The sequence below is a fragment of the Caretta caretta genome, chromosome 6 (assembly GCF_965140235.1).
Source record: "Caretta caretta isolate rCarCar2 chromosome 6, rCarCar1.hap1, whole genome shotgun sequence".
Taxonomy (NCBI): Eukaryota; Metazoa; Chordata; order Testudines; family Cheloniidae; genus Caretta; species Caretta caretta.
This window is the reverse complement of record NC_134211.1, coordinates 57,492,632-57,511,428: the sequence shown is the minus strand read 5'-3', so window position 1 is coordinate 57,511,428 and position 18,797 is coordinate 57,492,632. Positions and strand designations below refer to the sequence as shown.

The 18,797-nt window shown below is 53.6% G+C and overlaps 2 protein-coding genes across 3 annotated transcripts in view; one reads left to right on the top strand and one right to left on the bottom strand.

The window, feature by feature from the left end:
• Positions 1–73: 73 nt before the first annotated feature.
• Positions 74–4,514, top strand: FREY1 (Frey regulator of sperm-oocyte fusion 1). Its single transcript, XM_048855464.2, has 4 exons — positions 74–1,713; positions 2,369–2,532; positions 3,175–3,248; positions 4,275–4,514. Exons 2-4 carry the CDS (start codon positions 2,468–2,470, stop codon positions 4,409–4,411), a joined length of 276 nt encoding a protein of 91 aa, XP_048711421.1. The 5' UTR covers positions 74–1,713; positions 2,369–2,467; the 3' UTR covers positions 4,412–4,514.
• A 450-nt stretch (positions 4,515–4,964) lies between these two features.
• MAPK8IP1 (mitogen-activated protein kinase 8 interacting protein 1) overlaps positions 4,965–18,797 on the bottom strand; it is a 48,303-nt gene continuing 34,470 nt past the window's right edge. For both annotated transcript variants that reach the window (XM_048855450.2, XM_048855449.2), the window contains 9 exons: positions 16,785–16,866; positions 15,224–16,099; positions 13,021–13,096; positions 11,732–11,904; positions 11,210–11,319; positions 10,884–11,003; positions 8,632–8,702; positions 7,847–7,945; positions 4,965–6,345 (listed from right to left, as the gene is read on the bottom strand). In XM_048855450.2, the coding sequence (XP_048711407.1) occupies positions 6,273–6,345; positions 7,847–7,945; positions 8,632–8,702; positions 10,884–11,003; positions 11,210–11,319; positions 11,732–11,904; positions 13,021–13,096; positions 15,224–16,099; positions 16,785–16,866 (1,680 nt within the window). In that variant the 3' untranslated portion in view covers positions 4,965–6,272. The remainder of the gene's footprint in view (positions 6,346–7,846; positions 7,946–8,631; positions 8,703–10,883; positions 11,004–11,209; positions 11,320–11,731; positions 11,905–13,020; positions 13,097–15,223; positions 16,100–16,784; positions 16,867–18,797) is intronic.

Below are 18,797 nucleotides of genomic sequence, written 5' to 3'. Positions count from 1 at the left end.
CCTGTGCCCAGCTTGTGTTAACAAGGCCTTTCCCTCCTTGCCCAAACTATTGGAGGCTTCTTCCTGCTGAGGAAGCTGGCTGTGCTGAAGAGGCAGACTAAGAGCCTCTTTCCTCCCAGGATTTCTCCCCCAGTCTGAGTACTCTGCCCTTCTGCAGCTCCCTTCCCCCCAGGATAACCCCTGCTCTCTCAAGCTCATTCAGGGGTGTTCTTCCCATACAGGGCAGCTAGTCCAGTAACACAGATGTTTGCTGGGGAGCTTTGCAAGGCAGGAACATTCTTTCCTCCCCCCAGCTACTGGTTTGGGGGCATCTCAGGCTGCTTGGCAGCTGACTCCACCATAGCTAGCTCTTGCAGCAAGGCCCACCTCTGCAGTTCCCTGTTGCAGAGACTCTCACTTATTGCCATGGCCACCATCTTTCTCTCAAGCACTCCCTTCAGTGCTCTTTCCCTTGGAGAATGCAGGGCTCCATCATGCCCACGTGCTCCTCAGTTGGCATCTGCCTTGCCCACAGCTGGGACTTCTGGTGGTTGGTTCAGGCTGTTTAATTTCATACAGCTATCCTGTGGGTATTGCATGCCACAGTTTGTACATTGCTTTTCTAGCAGCTAATGTACGCTAAAAGGGCTCGCTGAGCAGCTGCCAGCCGGGGAGTGGGGGCTGGAAAGCAATGTCAAGGAGGCTGTGGCTGGCCAATGCGGGGAGTGCAGACAAATCAATTCAACAAACATTTACCTATGTGCAAAGCTTAATGGCCAGGGCCCAGCTGAGCCCTATAGCAACTGGAGAAATGGGGGTGGTTAGTCTCTTTGCTGGCTGAGGAATGGTAGAGGGAAACACAGCACTGTTTTGCCAGAACTATGCATGGAGCAGCCAGGGGTGGGACAGACTCTCATTCACGGAGCTACAGAACATTTGGCCCTGGAGTGTGAGGTGTGTTCTAGGCCTGGGTTTCTCATGCTCAGCTCTGATGATGCAGTCTCAGTCATGCCCAGCCACCCTGCTGCTCTTCCAGGCCTGCCCTGCCAATGCCCCTTTGTTCTCTCTCTCCAGGGAATACCTTTACAATAGAGGAACCGTGGGCTTGTTGCAGTCTGAGCAGCTCCCATATTTCTCTCACTGAGCTCAGTGTATCGTAACCATCTTCTAGTCTCACCAGCTCTTCCCTTTGTGGCAAGTTTCACTGAACAGGAGTCCTTGAGTAGTTCCCCGCTGGTTATCAACACCCAGAATGACACCTCAGCAAGAAGTCGTTTCACAGAGGGGGGCACAGAATAGGGTGATGATAATGCCCCTACTTAAACTGGCTTGGGGGCCCCAGATACTACAGTGGGGGGTGTGCAACATGTACAGCAGGGACTTCGCACTGGAGTGCTTGGAGTAGAGCCTGTAATGGAGCAGAAGTTGCTATATTCCCTGCAGGGCTATCAGATCAACCAGCGAGAGAAAACCTGGGCCTCACGGTCACTCCAGCACAGGACAGCCAGTTTGGATAGTATCATTCATGCAGTATACTTCAGGTACTACACGGCAGCAGGCAGTGACAGCATATGGTCCAGGCTGCAGCAGCATGGAGCCATGAGCTGGGGAATTCAGTCCAGAGGCGCCTAGTGAAGGGAGAGAAAGGAGGACTTCACCCAGCGTAGGCAGACATCTGCAATGAGATGGATGGAGATCGGGAAACTGCAGAGAAGATGCAGATTGCAGGAAATGGTGAGGCTTGCGGGAAGAGACAAAGGCTTTGAGGCAAACATTTAGAGAGTTAAACATGAGGAGGGCAATTCTGAACGCTACCAAAATGATGGGGGATCCAGTGGAGACTACACAGCATGAGCTGTGTGTTTGTGACTGCTAATGCCACACTCCAGTTAGAGCGGCAGCCTGAGGAGAGCGCGGGAGGATGCTTAGGTCAGGAGTGGAGGTAATGGATCACTCTGTGTCAGGAAGAGCTTCCAGATCCTGGGCTGCATGTGATGAGTAGTGGCCTAAGCTGCTCCTGCAGGAGATACCCTTTTTAAATTAGCTTATGGGGCTGGCTCTGTGTTGGGCCCCACCCAGTTCGGAGAGAGGCTCTCAAAGCCTCTGTGGGCTGCTGTGATGTGAGGTGGTAGGTGCATTGAGGAGGCTGAAGGAGGTAGATGGCTATCTTGCCATCACAATTACATTCAAAGGGGCTAATATTGTCCAGACACCTATGTTGTTGCCCTAACACCTGCATTATCCCCAGCTTGCTACTCGGGGCCATGCTTCTCTGCTGCTCTAGCTCCAGGCCTTGCCTCTGCTAGCATCTCCTGATGTGTTACCCAGCACTCCTGCTACCAATGCAAGTGATCTTCATGTGTTTGCTCCTTTTGTGATGTCACTGTAGGGACTCATGATGTCATCATGTTCCACCAATGAAAGAAAAGGAGGATAGGCGGAGTCCAGCCTGCTTCTGCAAGGACACAATGTAGTTGGGCTGGACTTCATGAAGCTGCACCTGCTGCTGACACTCCTACTAGGGGCTGTGCTCCCTGTGCCACTTCCCCAAAGGTAACATGGCCCCTGCAAAGTTTGTGCCCACTCCTTCCTCTGCCCCCAGGTGCCTGCCCGAGAACACATGCAGGAGACTCAAGCATGAGCTGAGCTGGGAGCTGGATACAGAAGGGTGGGGATCAGAGCTTAGGCCAAAGCAGTGGGAATTGCCCTGTTTGAACCATGCAGAAGAGCTGGAGTGCGCACAGCCTAGCTGCTGCACCTTAAACCTTCCCCCACCCCCATTCCAGCAGGGAGCACCTTTCCCTTCAGAGCCTGCCTCTGCACTACTGCAAGCTGTAAAATGCACCTGTCCTTATTGAGGGAAGCCAATGCACAAGTCACCCTGTCCACATTAAGGACAACCGTCAAATGCATGTAACCTGGCCAAGTCAGCCTGTTTTCTGGAGCCCTGGCTCTGCTCCACCATTTAAGCTCTAACAGTAGGCTAAGTGCCTCCTAGGCCAAATGCAATTACCCACCATCTCATTCCAGCTCTGCTGCTGTCTTTTATGCCCAGCACCCTAAGACCTATGGCTAGAACCCAGGTTGAGCTTCAACTGGAAATGCGCCAGCAGCCCCAGCGCTGCTGCTGGGAGACTAGTGAATGCATCCGCCCTGGGAGCTTCCTGCTCCCCTGACCACGCATTTCTATTGCAGGCTCAGCGACTTAGTCCCTGAGGATTTCTCTGCTCCCCTAGAGCTCCCACAGCAGCACTTCGGCCTGGTGGACGGTACCAACTTACTCTGCTCTAACATGCTGTCATGGGGGGCATGGACAGTTCCTGTTCAGCCTCCCCAGTGCACAGCAGGTGCACTGCCTCCTGCACCATCAAAGCCAAGTCCCCACAGCCAGGGAATGCAAGAGGAAGGGTTACTATGAGGTGGGGTGGGGGCAAGGCAGTGGCTTCCTCAGGGGCACACACCTCACTGTTTCCCAGTCACAGGTCTGTGGGGGGCCAGTCACTGCCACTTAAGGTTGTAAGCCTGATTCTCAAGATTTGCCCTGTGCAAGGCTCCTACTTCCAGGGGCAAGCAGGCTTTCCCCCTTCCCCCTGCAGTGAGCATGGAAGAGCCTGGTTTACTGCATAAGGGATCCACTTCAAAGCCTCAGCTCACCCTCCTCAGAGGCCAAGGAAGGATTATTTCCCCAAACACTAGAATATAGGAGCAAGTTTCAGCTGAGGAAAGCAGGCCTAATGTCACTGCAAGCCCTGGATTGGTAGGCGATTACTATTTTAAAGGCTAATTCAGGTGAGAGACAGCCTCACTTCGCCAGCAGGGTCTCCCATTACCTGCAGCTATGGCTCACCCAGCAGCCAAGCCCCCTCCTTAGCAGCCTGTCTCTGTAGAGCCAGCTGGCCATGAGTCCAGACTGCCCCACCCCATGCCACAGTTCAGCTGGCCAGGCTGTGGGGAAAGCCCCTGAGAAGCCAGCCAGTGCCAATTGGGCCTCATTTGCAGTGATTTTCCCTCCCTGTGCATGGACACTTAACAGGCACGTGCTGTTCATTGTGCACGGCACAGGAGTTGCTGCTACTGCAGGGTGATGGCTGCACTGCTCTAGGTGCTGCTACAGCCCAGGCTTACTTTTCGTCGTTCCCAAAAGCACACACCACCTCCAGAGTGGGGGGTGTACGTGTGAGTGCTGGACCCAAACTTGGCTCATTAGTGGCCGCAGGCAGTTTCCCCACAACACAGGCTGTTTTGGGCCCAGTGTTTCTCTCCCTCTCCATCAGCAGCTCTCTGTCCTTCCATAGATTATGGTATTAAACCGAAGTACCCCCAGTTCGAGACTCGAGCACCCCAGAAGCAGCCAGCAGGCCTGCACCAAGCACACAAGAGCAAGCGGGATGAGCCAGACTTGGCAGAGTATTATTATGACAATGTCCTGTGAGCTGCCCAGGGACTTGTTGCAGTGGGGGGTCTCCATGAGCCCTAAGGACTCCAGCTCTGGCCCTGTGCACTAGTTGCTTTATAAAGGTGCGCTGTACAGCAAGACAGACTGAGGGGCTGCTCAGTGATGTCTGTTGGGGTGGGGTGGAAGGTGAAGGCAGAGGGCTGCCACTGCTCCAGACTAGTTTCCTTCATCCCATGGATGTTTCTTCAGCTGCTGGAGATGGTGTAGCTGAAGATGAAGCCCCTAAAATTACTTCTCCCCTCTAATGAAGGCTGCCTGTCTCCACCTGAGTGTAGAGGTGGGGATCCCAGGCAGAGAGAACTGAGGTCACTTGTCCATAGAAAGCCATTCTGTGCAGCCCCCCGGCTGCCACGTAAGCTGCTCTGCCATGATGCTCAATCTCCCTTGGGCTTGAGGTGCTGGGTGGGGCTCTCTGAAGAGGCCCCTGGGAAGGAGAAAATGGGCAGGATGCCCACGTAACAAGGCTGTGACAGAGGAGCTGCAGGCCTTGCCCAGTGCTCTGGTGTGACACACAGACATGTAGAGCAGCTCCATGAAACTTTATGTTTAATAGTTTTGCCACCACAGCAGATCCAGCTGAAGGCCAGAGACCTTGACTGGAGGGGAGAAGTGTCATCCCCTAGATATTAGCACACCTCACTGCAGTCCTGAGCCCCTTGCTGCTCCCTCTCTTGTCTCAGGGTCCCAGCTTGTCTCTCAGGTTCCTGGCGCCTCTCCCTCTCGGTGGGGCCACTGCCATCGTGGAGGCTGGGAAGGAATTCTTGTTGTGCTCATCCCACTGTGGATGGACTAGACCCACTGCCTCTCACTTTCAAACTTGCATCCCAGTATGCAAGTAGCCCACAGCCACTGGCACCTGCAGCTGGTGGGGTGAGGAGCAGATGAGTTCCCCCCACCTGGAGACTGAAGGGCAGGGGCCCCCGGAGGAACTGTTCCCCTCCCACCCATACAGGATGAGAGGGCACTGACTCTTCTACTCCCCGCTCCTCCTCCTCAAACTCACTCCTCTACAGGGAGGAGAAATAGGGCCCCATAGTCTCAGCCCAGGCTAATATTCACCCCTGGAAAGCAGGGGGTTCTCTCAGGCTGTCTGGGTGGGAATGGCAGGGAGGCTACAAACCAGGCTGCTCTTCCCTCCTGGGATGAGACTTATCTTCCATGTGGTACCCCTCAAGTGGTTCCAAGGCTTTTAGCAGTTGCTTCTCTCTGCCATGCCCATGCCACCCCGCCCCTCAGGGGGTGAGGTGGAGCTGCCCCCTTCCCTCTCAGTCAGGACTTGGGCTGACCTGTTCCTACCAGCTCCAGTTCTCAGCAGCTGATGGGGCTTCACAGTGCGAGGCCAATGCTGCCCTGGAGTTAAAAATCAGCCTGAGGGAGCTGTAGAAAGCTGGCTAAAGCTGCAAGCCAGGCCAGGAGCTGGGAGGCGTCCTCACTCCAGCCCCAGGAGGGAGGAGGATGAGTGCTCGCTCATCACACCAGGCCAGCCCTCTCACTTACACAGTGACAGGGCTGCTCTGTCCTAGGCCAGCTCCAGTGCCACAGCTGCATTCCTGCCCCAGGCTGCCTGTTCCCCCTTCAGAGCCCACAGCCGTACTTCTTCAATATAATCAACTAAAGGAGTATTTTACAATAAACCCCATTTTTCATCTCTCCCCCTCGCATCCCCCAATCCCCAGCCCGAGGAAGGAGAGTCCTGAAAAGAGGCAGTCCTCCATGCACCAAGGGAGCCATCCCCAGCTCTGTTCCTCCTCCAGTGTCAAAGCAGCTTGTCCATGCATGATGGGGAATGGGCGAGTTCGCTGGCCCTGTCTGTACAGAAGGGTGCCTGGCCCAGTCCCTACTCCAGGTAGATGTCCTCTGTGGGGCAGGTGTACTCCACATATTCCTTGTAGAACTGCTGGAAAGCCCTCCTGCAACAGACAGAGCAGAGAGCAGGCTGAGGTGCGGTTGCCACTCAGTGCACTGGCAGCTCCCCCATCCAAGCCGTGTGTACCTTGCATGCACATCCCCCCGTTGGTCAGGGATTCTGAACAGGCCTTCAGCCCCTATCAGAATTCAGGGATTTGTTTTCATAGAGTTCTAGAAACGAGCTGGAAAGACTCCATTAGGTGCTTTCTAGTCTATCCCCTAGGGCCTGGGGCACGATTGGCCACTACTGTCTATCTCCCACGGTTCTGTCAGCCCCCCTGGAATGTCTCCAGTGACAGTCTTCGGTCTTTCCTTTTGGGGGCAATCCCTCAGTCTCCTACACATCCCTGTCTACTCCTCTGTGAAGTTTGCACATCTTGTCCCCAAGAGGCCCTGGGGTTTGTTTCAATGCTGTTGGGGTTTGGTTCCGTTTAACCAAGCACAGGCTTGTTGCTGGCCGCCGTTCCTGTCATAGAGGGTTACGGAAGCAGCCTATTCTTGCTGGGCACTCCCAGGATTCCAGGGGGCTGTAAGCTCTTGGGCAATAAGAGGACAAAGGTCTTAGCTCCTGGCAGTCCTGCAAACCCTCCATCCTTTGCTCCTCCCCCTGCAGCAGTGGTATGTGAATGAAGGCACAGAGGCCAAATCCATCCTTGAACCATTCACCTGACATGGCACAGCAGTGGGGAAATGGCAGGGACACAGATCCATAGGCCTCACCACTGAGTAGCTAGAAGGACTCAGCTCAGCCACGTGGTGTCGCTATTGAGAGCATTTATGTGGCACTCAGGGACACAGAAAGAAAAGGAGTACTTGTGGCACCTTAGAGACTAACCAATTTATTTGAGCATGAGCTTTCGTGAGCCACAGCTCACTTCACATCTTCATCACGTCTGATGAAGTGAGCTGTGGCTCACGAAAGCTCATGCTCAAATAAATTGGTTAGTCTCTAAGGTGCCACAAGTACTCCTTTTCTTTTTGCGAATACAGACTAACACGGCTGTTCCTCTGAAACCTGTCATCAGGGACACAGAGTGGCACACAGCAGCAGTTCCCAACCTTTCTGGGCAATTGCTCCATTCTGGGGTGGCTCAGGGGACTGGGGAATGGGATCCAGAGCCTTTCACCTCTAGGGCACCTGCTCCAGCCCAGCCCAAGGCAACAGTTATCACCATACAATGCCTCAGCTGGTTGGGGCCTCCTATGAAATCAGTTATTGGCTCTCGGTCCAGTGTCCAAGTCACAAAGCCACAGCACAGCAGTCTTGCTCTAACTGGCCCCTATTCCTAGAGGACGTCAGCCCCCAGATCTTGTCTACACAGCACCAAACTGCCATGGAAAATACTTGAGAGTTTAAGTACCCTAATCCTCACTCTCTCCGGCCGCCCCAACCAGAGCTCCCCACTCCCAGCTCAGCTGGGCGGCTCCAGTCTTAGCCCAAGGTCCATGGCAGGTGAGAGCACCACAATTCAAGGCAAGGCAATAGCGCCTCCCCGGACTCACCCTACAGACTCCGCAAGCGGCTTGGTTGACTCCTCTGAGACGAAGACGTGACAGGCAAATCTGTGGTCAGCTGGGTGTTTGGTGATAAACCCAAAATATCTGGGAGAGAAGAGAGCAGGTGAGGCTGGAGCAGAGGCCATGCAGAGGGCTGCGCTGCAGAGGAAGAGGTCTGCCCACTGCCCAGGCTCTATGCCCCATTAGAGCAACAGCCCAGGAGACAGGAATTACTCACAGCAAGGCCTGACTTACCCTTTGGGAAGGGGTGGGAAGGGCATGGAAACTGGGATCGAGCCACTCTACTTCCGGTGGCAGGGGGACAAAATTGGGCTGGGGAGCGCCAAGAAAGAAGGACTCCAAAGAGTCACTTGTGGCGCTTGTGCAAATGCCCAGCCCTGGGCACGGTGAAACAGGGAAAATTCCCAACCGGAAAAACCCTTCCACTGTCCAGTGACTCAGCTTTGGTCTGATAATCACTCACTGCACCTTCCTAGCCCCATCTTTGGAACCCACTGCAAATACCTTTTAACCCTCACAACACCCTGGGGCAGAAAGCATCCAACTCCCAGGGCTGGTCCATGCCTGCAACTGCGGGGAAAAGTGGGTAGCATTTACAGGGAAGGGAAACCCATAGGAAGGAGGAGGAGGAGAAAGATTATGACAGCTGGAAAGCCCCCCTCTCCCAGGGAACACAACTAAGTCTATAAGTAGAGAGCAGGCTGAAAAGGAAAAGGGGCCTCTCCCCCAGGATCAGGATCATGGAAGCCCTTGACCCCTTGGGCACTCACTTGTTGTTCTTTGGATGGTATCCACAGAAGGAAATGTTCTTCAACTGGAAAAAGTGGCTACATTTATTACCCTGTGGGACAGAGAAAAGAGCTGTCAGACTCAGGCTGCACTGCTAGGGTGATACGGTGCTGCCTCTATGGGGCAGAGGAGGGTAACACACTGCCCATCTCACCCGTTGAGATCCAGAATCAGGTTCCACATGAAAGTGTCTCTTGGTTCTCCATTTGTTGCCATCATAAACCTCCATACAAATGGACACAATTGGTGACTGCTTTGCAGAGGTATGGACTGCAATATAGTGAGGTGCTGCAGGTCAGGACTGGGGAGGCATGGCCAGGGCTGCGGGGAGTGGGGGTGGGTCCAGGACGGGGATAATATATCAGGACCGAGGTGCATGAGCAGGGCTGTGCATGGAGCCTGGGACTGGAATTTCAGGGGGTGTTGTGAACGAGGGCTGAGGTGCCTTGTGAGAGCTGAGGGAAGCTTGCTCAGCATTTGCAGGCACGATTCTTGGCTCTAGCTCGTAGCTTGAACCTCTCCCTGGCATGAGCTTGCAAGAGGCACTGTCTACATGTGAAATCACAACTCTTCTGGGAAGGACTATAGCTACTCTTGTTACAGGTTAGGCTCATGATTCCCATCACTGACAGCTATTAGCGTTCACAGCAGGCATAGCATTTTCTTGTGTGTGTGTGTGTGTGTGTGTTTCTTTTGACAGACAAGGTGGGTGAGGTCATATATTATATTGGACCAACTTCTGGTTAGAGTCGAGATACAAGCTTTGAGCTTACACAGAGCTCTTGCTCAGTTCCTTTGTGTTTCCTTTGTGCATTTGAGAGCACTTTTAGCATCAGTGTCACTGTTTGCCCTGTATAGTCAGTTTTTCCCTTGCTGAAAAGACCTTTATAAACCCCAGCCAGGGAGCAGAAAATAATTTAACATATATAAGCTATGGCCTTTCCCATCCATCCCCACCGCTAAAACTCTCCTCCAGGCTCTCATGCTGGCCTTGACAAATGCAACCTTGCCCTGCTCACATCCATTCAGAATGCTGCATTGCCCGCCTGTTACATTTTCAAACAAGCACCTTTGCACTTTCTCCCATGCTGCCCCACCTGACTGGGAGGAGCTCCTTGTGAACACCTGCAAAACTAACAAGTCATTATGCACCTTAAAGCTCCTCTGCTGTGACACCTACTAAAAAACCTGACAAAAGTTAGGCTCCTGGTGTGCTGAGACCACTGCCTATCATGCCAACCAATGTTGTCTCATTGTTTCCCTGTATTCCCCTGTCTGTGTCCAACTGAGGTCTCATCTTATACTTAGCCTGTAAACTCTTTGGGGCAGAGACCATCTTTTTGTTCTCTTTGTACAGCGCCTAGCATAAAGGGTTCCTGGTCCCTGAATAGGGCTCCTAGGCACAATGGGAATGCAAAATAATAATAACAGGAATTAAATCCATCTCTCAGGCCCAACTGTTTAAAGGGGTCCTATCAGAAACTGGAATTTTTAAATATTAGTTTTAAAAATAATCAAGTTAATAGTGTCCCTTAAATACAATCCGAGTAAAATCCAAGCTGCTAGTACCTGGCACCATTGAATTACTCCAGCAGGGAAACTGCATCACCCCTGGGGAAGGGTTTCTGAATGGCTTTGCCTAAAGGCCCCATGTGGCTCTGCACCTGCCTCTTGTAGGCTCTGCATAGGGTACTTATGCAGAACGCTAATCAGAAGCCTCCAATGTCCATCTAAAGAGCTTTGCTGTTCAGATCCAAGAGCAGCACTCAAAATAGCAGCAGAAGGGTTTAGAAACAGCTCACAGATTATCAAAGCAGCTCAGCTCACTAACATTCCAGTGAAGTAGTGCACCCACTGGCTGGGAGGGTGGACCTCAGTGTTAGGGCCTGGTGTGCAGGGGGATCCTGCTCCCCTAAGGGGCTGGGAGGCTGGATTTGACACAAGGGCCCTGGGAGGGAAGATCCCGTTGTGTTTGGGAGTGGTGGGTCCTACTATACACATTCCAACCCCTCAGGATGCATTTCTGGGGTCCAGGAACAGCCAATCAGGGAGAGGTGCAAATCAGGGATATCTCATTGCTTCTGTAAGAATATTGTCCTTATTTTAGTGGGCATGAGCTAATGTGGAGCTGTGATTGAAGGGTGATATGCTGTGCATTAGGAATGTGATCAGGTGGAGCAGGGATAGCCCGGACATGTATGTGAGCAGAGCTGAGGGTCAGGGGGTTTGTTACCTTGTTCTGCTCCTTGGAATCATCAGATTTCACAGCAATCTTGACTCCTCGCACATTGATCTCCAGGATGCAGCTGGAGGGTGGGTTAAAGTGCACAGTGAGGCGGCGGGTGGTGGCGATCTGGGGGAGACAAAGGGACAGACTATGACAAACCCAAACCACATGAGTACTTACCGCCCTTACCGCCAAATGAGGTCTCAGCCCCCTCCCATCCCCAGGGAAATGATCGCCTTGCTCCCAGATCTTCTCAGAAAGCACTTTGCTCTGCAGGCAGGAATATAGGTTCTTTGCCCCCTTGGGAGACCAGGACTTGAGGGCTGCTGTACCTTCTGCATAGCCGCACACAGCACATCGTTGCCTTTGTGATATGGAACCTGGACTGAGCCAAGGAACTTCACCCGGAACTGATCCATCCAGTCACTGTTCTTGGTCAGGGCTGAAAGATAAAGCACAAAGCAGATGAGAATGTGCAATCCCCTCCCCATATCAGTGCATAATGTCCTCCTCCCACACACAGCATCAGGGCAAGCACATGCACCCCCCCACACCCCACCATGGCGTCAGTGCGCATCCACACAACACGTACACACCCATAGCCTCCCGGGCCTAGGGATGCACCCTTCCTAAAGTTCCGAACAGGCAGAGGTCCTGGGACACAGAGCTATGAACAGAATTGGCTAGGTCTCTACTTGCTTCTTAGCTGAAGTTTGTGCACAACATAATCCTCTCTCCACCCCAGCAAGACTGGCAGCCTCTGCTCAGGAGAGGCCACAGGCTGGAATAGCAAGGGATGTGCTGTAGGTCAGGATTGGGAGGCAACATACGAGCTGTAGAGGGGGGCCCAGTACCTGTAATGTGGTCAGGATCCTTGGTGACCTCAATCGCATAGTAAGCAGGGAAGATGCCCCGGTCGCCTGTCCTCATGTTATAGGCCTCGTACCAATAATCTTCTGCCTGCACCTCCACCAGCAGAGGGTCGTCCACCTCCAACTCCAGCTCATCCGCATGACGAGGCACAAACCTGAGGGGGGAGTCAGCAGCACTTTTCCAACCAGGAGCACTGGTTGCCTAGCAGCTACAACACTGCCTAGCAGCTAGGGACAGGGAGAGACGGAGAATCCTCTGTGCCACAGGTTCAGGGTAATTGCTACTGTATCTCCCCCCAACCCCCATCCATGGTCCACTCCAGAATGCCCAGTCAGCTCTCCAGCCATCACCCCAGGGGTGAAAGTAACATTCAACACTTACCAGTGCGGGGCCTGCTCCGACCCCTGGAAGGGGCAGGGCCTCGGTCAGAAGGGGCGGGACTGGGGTCAGCATCCCCCAGCCAGCCCATCCGCAGTAGCGGCAGCGGCGGTTGGAGCCCCGGGCCCTTTTAAATTGCCGGCCCTGGGGCAGCTGCTCCTTTTGCCCACCCTGTCAGCGGCCCGGCCGGTAGGGACCCAGCAGGGCAGCCGACGGGGGCGCCAAAAGGGCAGCGCCGTTAAACCACTGCCGCAGCAAAGGACCCTGCTTCAAGTGCCGCCGCAGCAGCACGTTAACGTCGGCTGTGTAAGGGCCAGTACTAACAGCCACTTTTTACGGGTACGCCATACCAGCCCCTACCGGCTTACTTTCACCCCTACCATCACCGCTCTCTAGGCAGGGCCCTTGTCCCACTCCCTTCTGCCCAGGGATTTTAAGGCCGCACAGCTCACTGCCGCACACTGTGATATCCCCAGCAAGCCAGTCTGTCCAATGGCCAGCGCCTGTGCGTCGCTGTCTCTCCCCGAGGGCTGTGAGCAGTGCATCACCAGCAGCTACAAGTTACCACACAGCTCCTTCTAAGCAAGCCCATTTATTCTTACACTAAAAGCATTACAGAGAAAACATAATAAAAACAACAAAGCGATTTAAACACACACTAACCATACCAGGCCAATTACAAGAGTTCGGCCACTAGTGCTCCCCCTCCCCCCAGAAGCGTGCTGGTGAGAGGGAAGCAGAGGTTTGGACTGGGCTCAGTACAGCCAGGCACAGAGCAGCAGCTGTTGTGAGGAAGTCCCCCCTTCCCCCATCTTCTGGGCTAGAGGCAGAACAAGCATTCTGGGAAGAAAGGCTGACTGGACGGGGGTGTGTAGGGTGTGTCTACACTCACCTAAAGACAGCGCGGTGAGTCTGTTCCTGCTCCTCCCCATTGATCGTACAGGAGAACAGCCCAAACGATTCTGCACCTGTGTTTGCAAAGGGGAACGTTACAGTCTCTAGGGGGATGAATGAGGGAGACTGTTCTCAGGACCCACTCTTGGAGCAGCTGTGCCCTGGCATGTACTTCAGGGTTTCCTTATGTGGTATCGTGTGTGTGTGTGTGTGTTGCGTTCAGGACTGGCATGTCAATGCCAGCTGCGGGAGCAGGCTGTCTGGTAGAACTGCATCTCTCCTCACGCCCAGCTGAGGACCAGAGAACTCAGCCTTGCACAAAGCTCCAGAAAGCCCTTCAATGTGACACTGGGGAAAGGCACTTGCTCCCAAAGGCCTCTAGAAACAGGCACAGCCCAGGAAGCAAAGCCAACTTCCTCACAGCACACCCCAGCCCTGCAGCGACCCCTCTGGGCAATACTGGGAGTTCAATTCTCCTGGGCCCATTCCATCTCGGGCTGCTCAAGGAGGCAAAATCAGAGACAGATGAGCTGGTGGCTTTGTGTACAAAAGGACTGAGGCTCACGAGCTGCTTTTGCATAGGTGCCATAGAGCAACTGTCAAGTGGAGAAGGGAAACCCTTTGTAGCTTCTGCATGGGGCAGGTGGGGAGCGCTATGGAACCGGTCACGCAGGAACTGCTGGCTGGCAGGCGGACTCTGCCCAGGGCGCCCGCACAGAACTCGCAGGAGGAGAATAGGTCACAGGAGAATTAAGTGACCAGAGTTTGGCCTCCATAAAGTGGGCTTGGTCCCAGTTGGACTCAGACTCAGAGTCCCAGCCAGTGAACTGGACAGCAGAACTGTAGTGTGGTAAAGGTGGGCAATTTCCTCAGGCATCTCAAAGGCCAGAAATTAGGTGGGAGTCATCTCATTCTTCACCCCAGCCCTACCCCTCAGAAATGACCCTGGTCTCCATTAATGTCCCCGAGAGCTGGAGAACCAGTAGAGGCTTCCTGCTTCCAAGTCCCTGTTTGACAAACCAGCTGTGGTTCATCAGAACGGCACTTATGTCCAGCGAACTCCAGGAAGGCAGAGGATATGAACAGGGCATTAGGGTAGACAGGGTGTATTTCTGGGGGAGGGATAATATGAGCAGCACAGCCAAGGGGGGGAAATTCAAGCTAGGGGGACATTACTGGTGGCCAGTGGGGGCTTACACAAGCCCCACCCTTTCCCTAGTACACTATTCTCAGCCAGCAAACCACAGATGGTTCACCAGCTGAGGACATAGGCAGGAGGACCTGATAGAGACCAAAGGGGTATTTCTGGGGGGCACAGAGAGAGACATGGCTGCATATCCTATTTGAAGCAGGATATACTGTGCAGGTAGCTTTTTAATTTTTTTTTTTTTTTTTTTTTTGCACACATCTAGGGATCAAAATGGGAGTCTGTCGAGTTTCACTCCAAGGTACTGCATGGTGCCCTGGGGGATCCAAACTGAGAACGGTATTCAAGACAATGTACATTTTTTACACTATGCGGGCGTCAATGTAGAAAAACAGCTAGATTGTTTCCAGTCCCACCATTTTATAGGCTTTAAAACTCCACTTTTGTAAGTGCTCCAAAATCTGAATGGTTACTCACATTGCTTTGAAATTTGGTGTGCCTCATCAGGGTGCAGGGTAGCGTTAGTGAACCACATTTGAGGCCATTTGACAGAGGGATTCCCAAATTACAGGTCTCCCCCAAAAAACCACGGGTTTCCTTCTGCTGCCTTGTACTGTTAAACAGCGAGGCACTAATGACTGGATGGGCAAATCACAACAGGCCTCCTGATGACTGTGAACCCACCCTTCTATTAACATAACTAAGAATAAGTTAATTACAAGCCCCCACCTAAGACGAAAGGAGTCTTGGACTGAGTGACTAGAGGTTGCTGCAATTTGTGAGTCATGGGTAGGGTTGCCAAGTGTTCAGTTTTCGACTGGGAAGTCCAGTCAAAAAGCAGACCTGGCAGTATCCAGTCAGATGTACTGACTGGACACTAAAAGTCCATTACCACAGGCTGGGGGGAGAAGTCGGGGGGAACCAGGATCACTTTACAATACAGTTACAAAGCCCTCTGCCACCCCCACCCTCAGGCTCAGCACTCACTGGAGGAGCCCAATCTATGTTGAGCCCCATCTCGTACCACTCCTTCCCCACTCAGCCCAGGACTCACTAGAGGAACGCGACCGGCCACTCATGAAGACGTTGAGGAACTTCTTGGAGAAGTGGATGTCAGCCTCGGGGGTGGAGTCCTCAGATAGGCAGACTGAATCCCGCTTCAGCGCATCCTCCTCATACTCCTCGCCGATGGCCGACTCGTAGGGTGAGGAGACGCAGTTGTCGTAGACGGTTGCTGAGTCACTCTCGTCGCTGTAGCCCGAGTAGCACTGCTTCAGGCTGACGAGTTCCAGCTGCACGTTCTCATCTACCACCAGCGTGTACTTGACTGAGTCGTAAGAGAGGGCACTGGTGTCTGAGCTCACGGACGCCCTCTGGAGGCTGTGCCCATGCCGGTAGCCACCGTTGCTGCTGCTGCTGCACGAGGTCCTGGGCAGGCTCATCTTCTCGGGCGAGGACATGTAGTCCAGCACCTCGTCCTCCTCGCTGATGGAGGGGTTGGGCTTCCCCGTCAGTGGGGGGTAGCTGGAGGTGTCAATGTCAGAACTGATGGACATGCGGTTCTCGCTGGACTGCGACAGGAAGGGCTTCTCAGGCTCCAGTGGGTCCGAGTTCTTCTGCACAGGTGTCAGGTAGATCTCCTCGGTGGCTTCTAGCCTCACGTCTGTCTGGTAGCGGATGCGGTCCCGGTGGGCTTCCGGCCCCCTTGTCACCACCACCACACTGGGGTTGTGGGGTGGGAGCCGGCTGGCAGCCTGGTGCTTCTCAGGCACCCGGGAGGAGACAACGCAGGCAGGGGCAATCTGTGTGGCGGCCGTGCGCCGGCACGGGCTCTCCGTGGATGTGCCCCGATCTTTGGTGGAGGTTGTGCTATTTTGGTGATTGACCTCATCACTTAGGCAAACGTGGTCATGGGGAGGGGTCTGCTCACCTGAGGGGTGGGCAAGAGAGAGAGAGAAAAAGAGAGCAACATCCACCCATCAAATCCAGAGCACAAGCAGCCTAGGAGCACTCTGTGCTGGGATACACAGTGAGGACACACCCAAAACATCAGCAATGACAGCTGCTGCCAGGCCTCCCACCCTATCCAGGGGCTGGGACTCAGGTTATGGGCCCAAGAAGAGTTCCCTGCTGAGCCTATATCCCATGCCAGCTGGACAATATTCAGATTATCCTCCTGCATATCCATAGGCCACAGTAGAAACAGGAGCTTATCCTGGGCTCTGCCTCCTGAATGCTACCCCCAGAAAAGCTATTCATGCTCCAGGGTTGCTACAAAAACATCTGAGGACAACCCATCTCTCACTTTTGGTCCAAGCTGGAATGCTACCAGCTCCCAGGACAACAGGAAAGGAAGGACCTTACCAGCTGGGGACAGGTACGCAGTAAAAGGGGGCAGGCAGAGGGGAATCAACTCCCAGCTGACTGAATGTGCCTCCATCAGCCTGTGGATAAGCACAGCACCCACCTCACTGGACACAGGCCAGAGGGAAGGGGCACTGGGAGGATGCAGCACTGTGGTTGCTCCTCTGAGATCCAGGCACTGGAGGAACTGCCAGGAGACAGAAGGGGAAAGAGTGAGAGAAGCAGCCTCCTGCTGAGAGCCTGGGACTCACCAGTTTTCAGGGGGGATGACGACCGGGACACCCGCTCCTGCCAACTGTGTTTTTTCCCTAGAGAGTTGTTATTCAGAGTGTCCTGCGGAGAAGAACAAAGCTGCCTTGTAGCTGGAACAGTAAACAGTGCAAAGCACAAAGATGCCCTGTCCCTCCCCCAGCCCACCACTCCACTGCCCCAGCCTCCCTCCACATCAGCCAACATATTGTCCATGTGCATTGGGGGATCCACAAGCTAATCCCAGATCTGCAGCTGCTGCTGGGAAAGCCTGGGCAGTAGCTTGGGAGCTAACCCAAGGCACAGGAGGGAATGAGCCACAAACGATGAGAAAGAACCTGATCTGGATTTTTGTACCCCAATCCTAGAGTGGCACTCAGGGCACTGCCCCAAGGACCCACACAGATTTTGTTTTCCTTTGGCAGGAAAATCCTGAGCAAACCTTGCACCTACCTAGGATTTGTCATCTACACATTGTGCGCACGGCCTCTCACCTGCATGCTCTTCCCCCCCAACATTCACTTTCTGATCTTCACTGTCCATGTTACCAGAGGAGCTAATGAATTCTAGCACACTAGAACCACCAATGAGAGACACATTAACTCCCTGGCTGGGGAGCACCAGGGGCCAGGTCATGCATCTGGCAATGCTTGGCGTGAGACGCTCTAGACACTGGGTATGTGGCATAGGAAGTACAGGCCCTTCAGTGTCATTGGGCACAGAGCGCCAAGAGAAATACTTGTGAGCATGGCAGGCAGCATGGACACACACTGGTTGTTCCTCTGCTCCTGGGCCTCTGCTGTGTCCCACACCGCTGCAGGGCACAGCCAGCACTGTGTACATATGCTCTGCTCCCAACACAGCAATGCCAGGAAAGAGAAAAAAGACGTGTTATCACCAGGACCAACATTTCCCCCATGGGCAACATAGCTGTCCCACTGCCTATTGCCACCCTGGGCATGAGGGCCACAAAGATCACTCTGTTCGGTTCCTGACCCAGGACCTGCTCTTTCTGGCCTTGTCTGCACTGGGAAACTGCATCTTGTTAGAAAACACCATAACTATGATGTCTGAACTAATGTGATGTTCAACCCAATTTTGCCCTTACTGTGGATAAGGCAGGTGTGTTTAAAAAACGTTAGCGGGTCATAGTTAATCCTAAGGGGGACTTGATGCATTTTCCCAGTTCAGACATGGCCTCAGTGAGATGCCATTCAGAGAATCAAGCTGGTACAGGGCATCAAGCATCCTGCAGGTGCTACTCCTGAGTGTTCCTGGCAAAGTTAGAGAAACCATGAGTGCAGCAAGATCCCACAACCCCCACCAGCTGCTTCCAGGGATTAGCTGACAAATTCTGAGGGGTGGGCACTGGGGTAGGTCTACACTGCAGGTAGGAGCAAGCCTGGCAGCCTGGGCAGACAGAAGCACACTAGCAGGGCCTGAGCTAGCATGCTAAAAACAGCAGTGTGCATGCTGCAGCACCGACAGAAGCTCGGGCTAGCCACCAGAGCTCAAGCCACCCTATAACCTAGGTCCAAGCTTGGGTGGCTAGCCCAAGCCTCTGTCGGTAACGTGTGTCCACACTGCTATTTTTAGCACCCATGAGTCTGTCTGCCCAGTTAGGAGGCTCGCTCCCAGCTGCGGTGTGGACATATTCCCAATGAATAGGGTCCACCACAGGGAGATGGACCATCCAGTCTGGTATCCCTCTCCCTTCTGTGCTAGGGCAGATCCATGGCCCATCTAATACCTCCATCACATTCTCTAGGGCTCTGTCCCAATCTAGCATTGTGTCCCCCACCCCGTCCTCTGTAGACTCATCCACGTCTCAGACGCAAGACATCTCCTGAGGTTAAATCAAAATATCTCCTATTAGTCTCATCCCACCCCTCTAGTTATACCTCAGTATACTGCCCTAAAGATTCCTTCCCCTCCTTGGGGTTTACATCCTTCAGACACCTGCAAACATCACCTTCCCCCTTCACGTTTAGTGATCATCGAGCCAGCCTAAACAG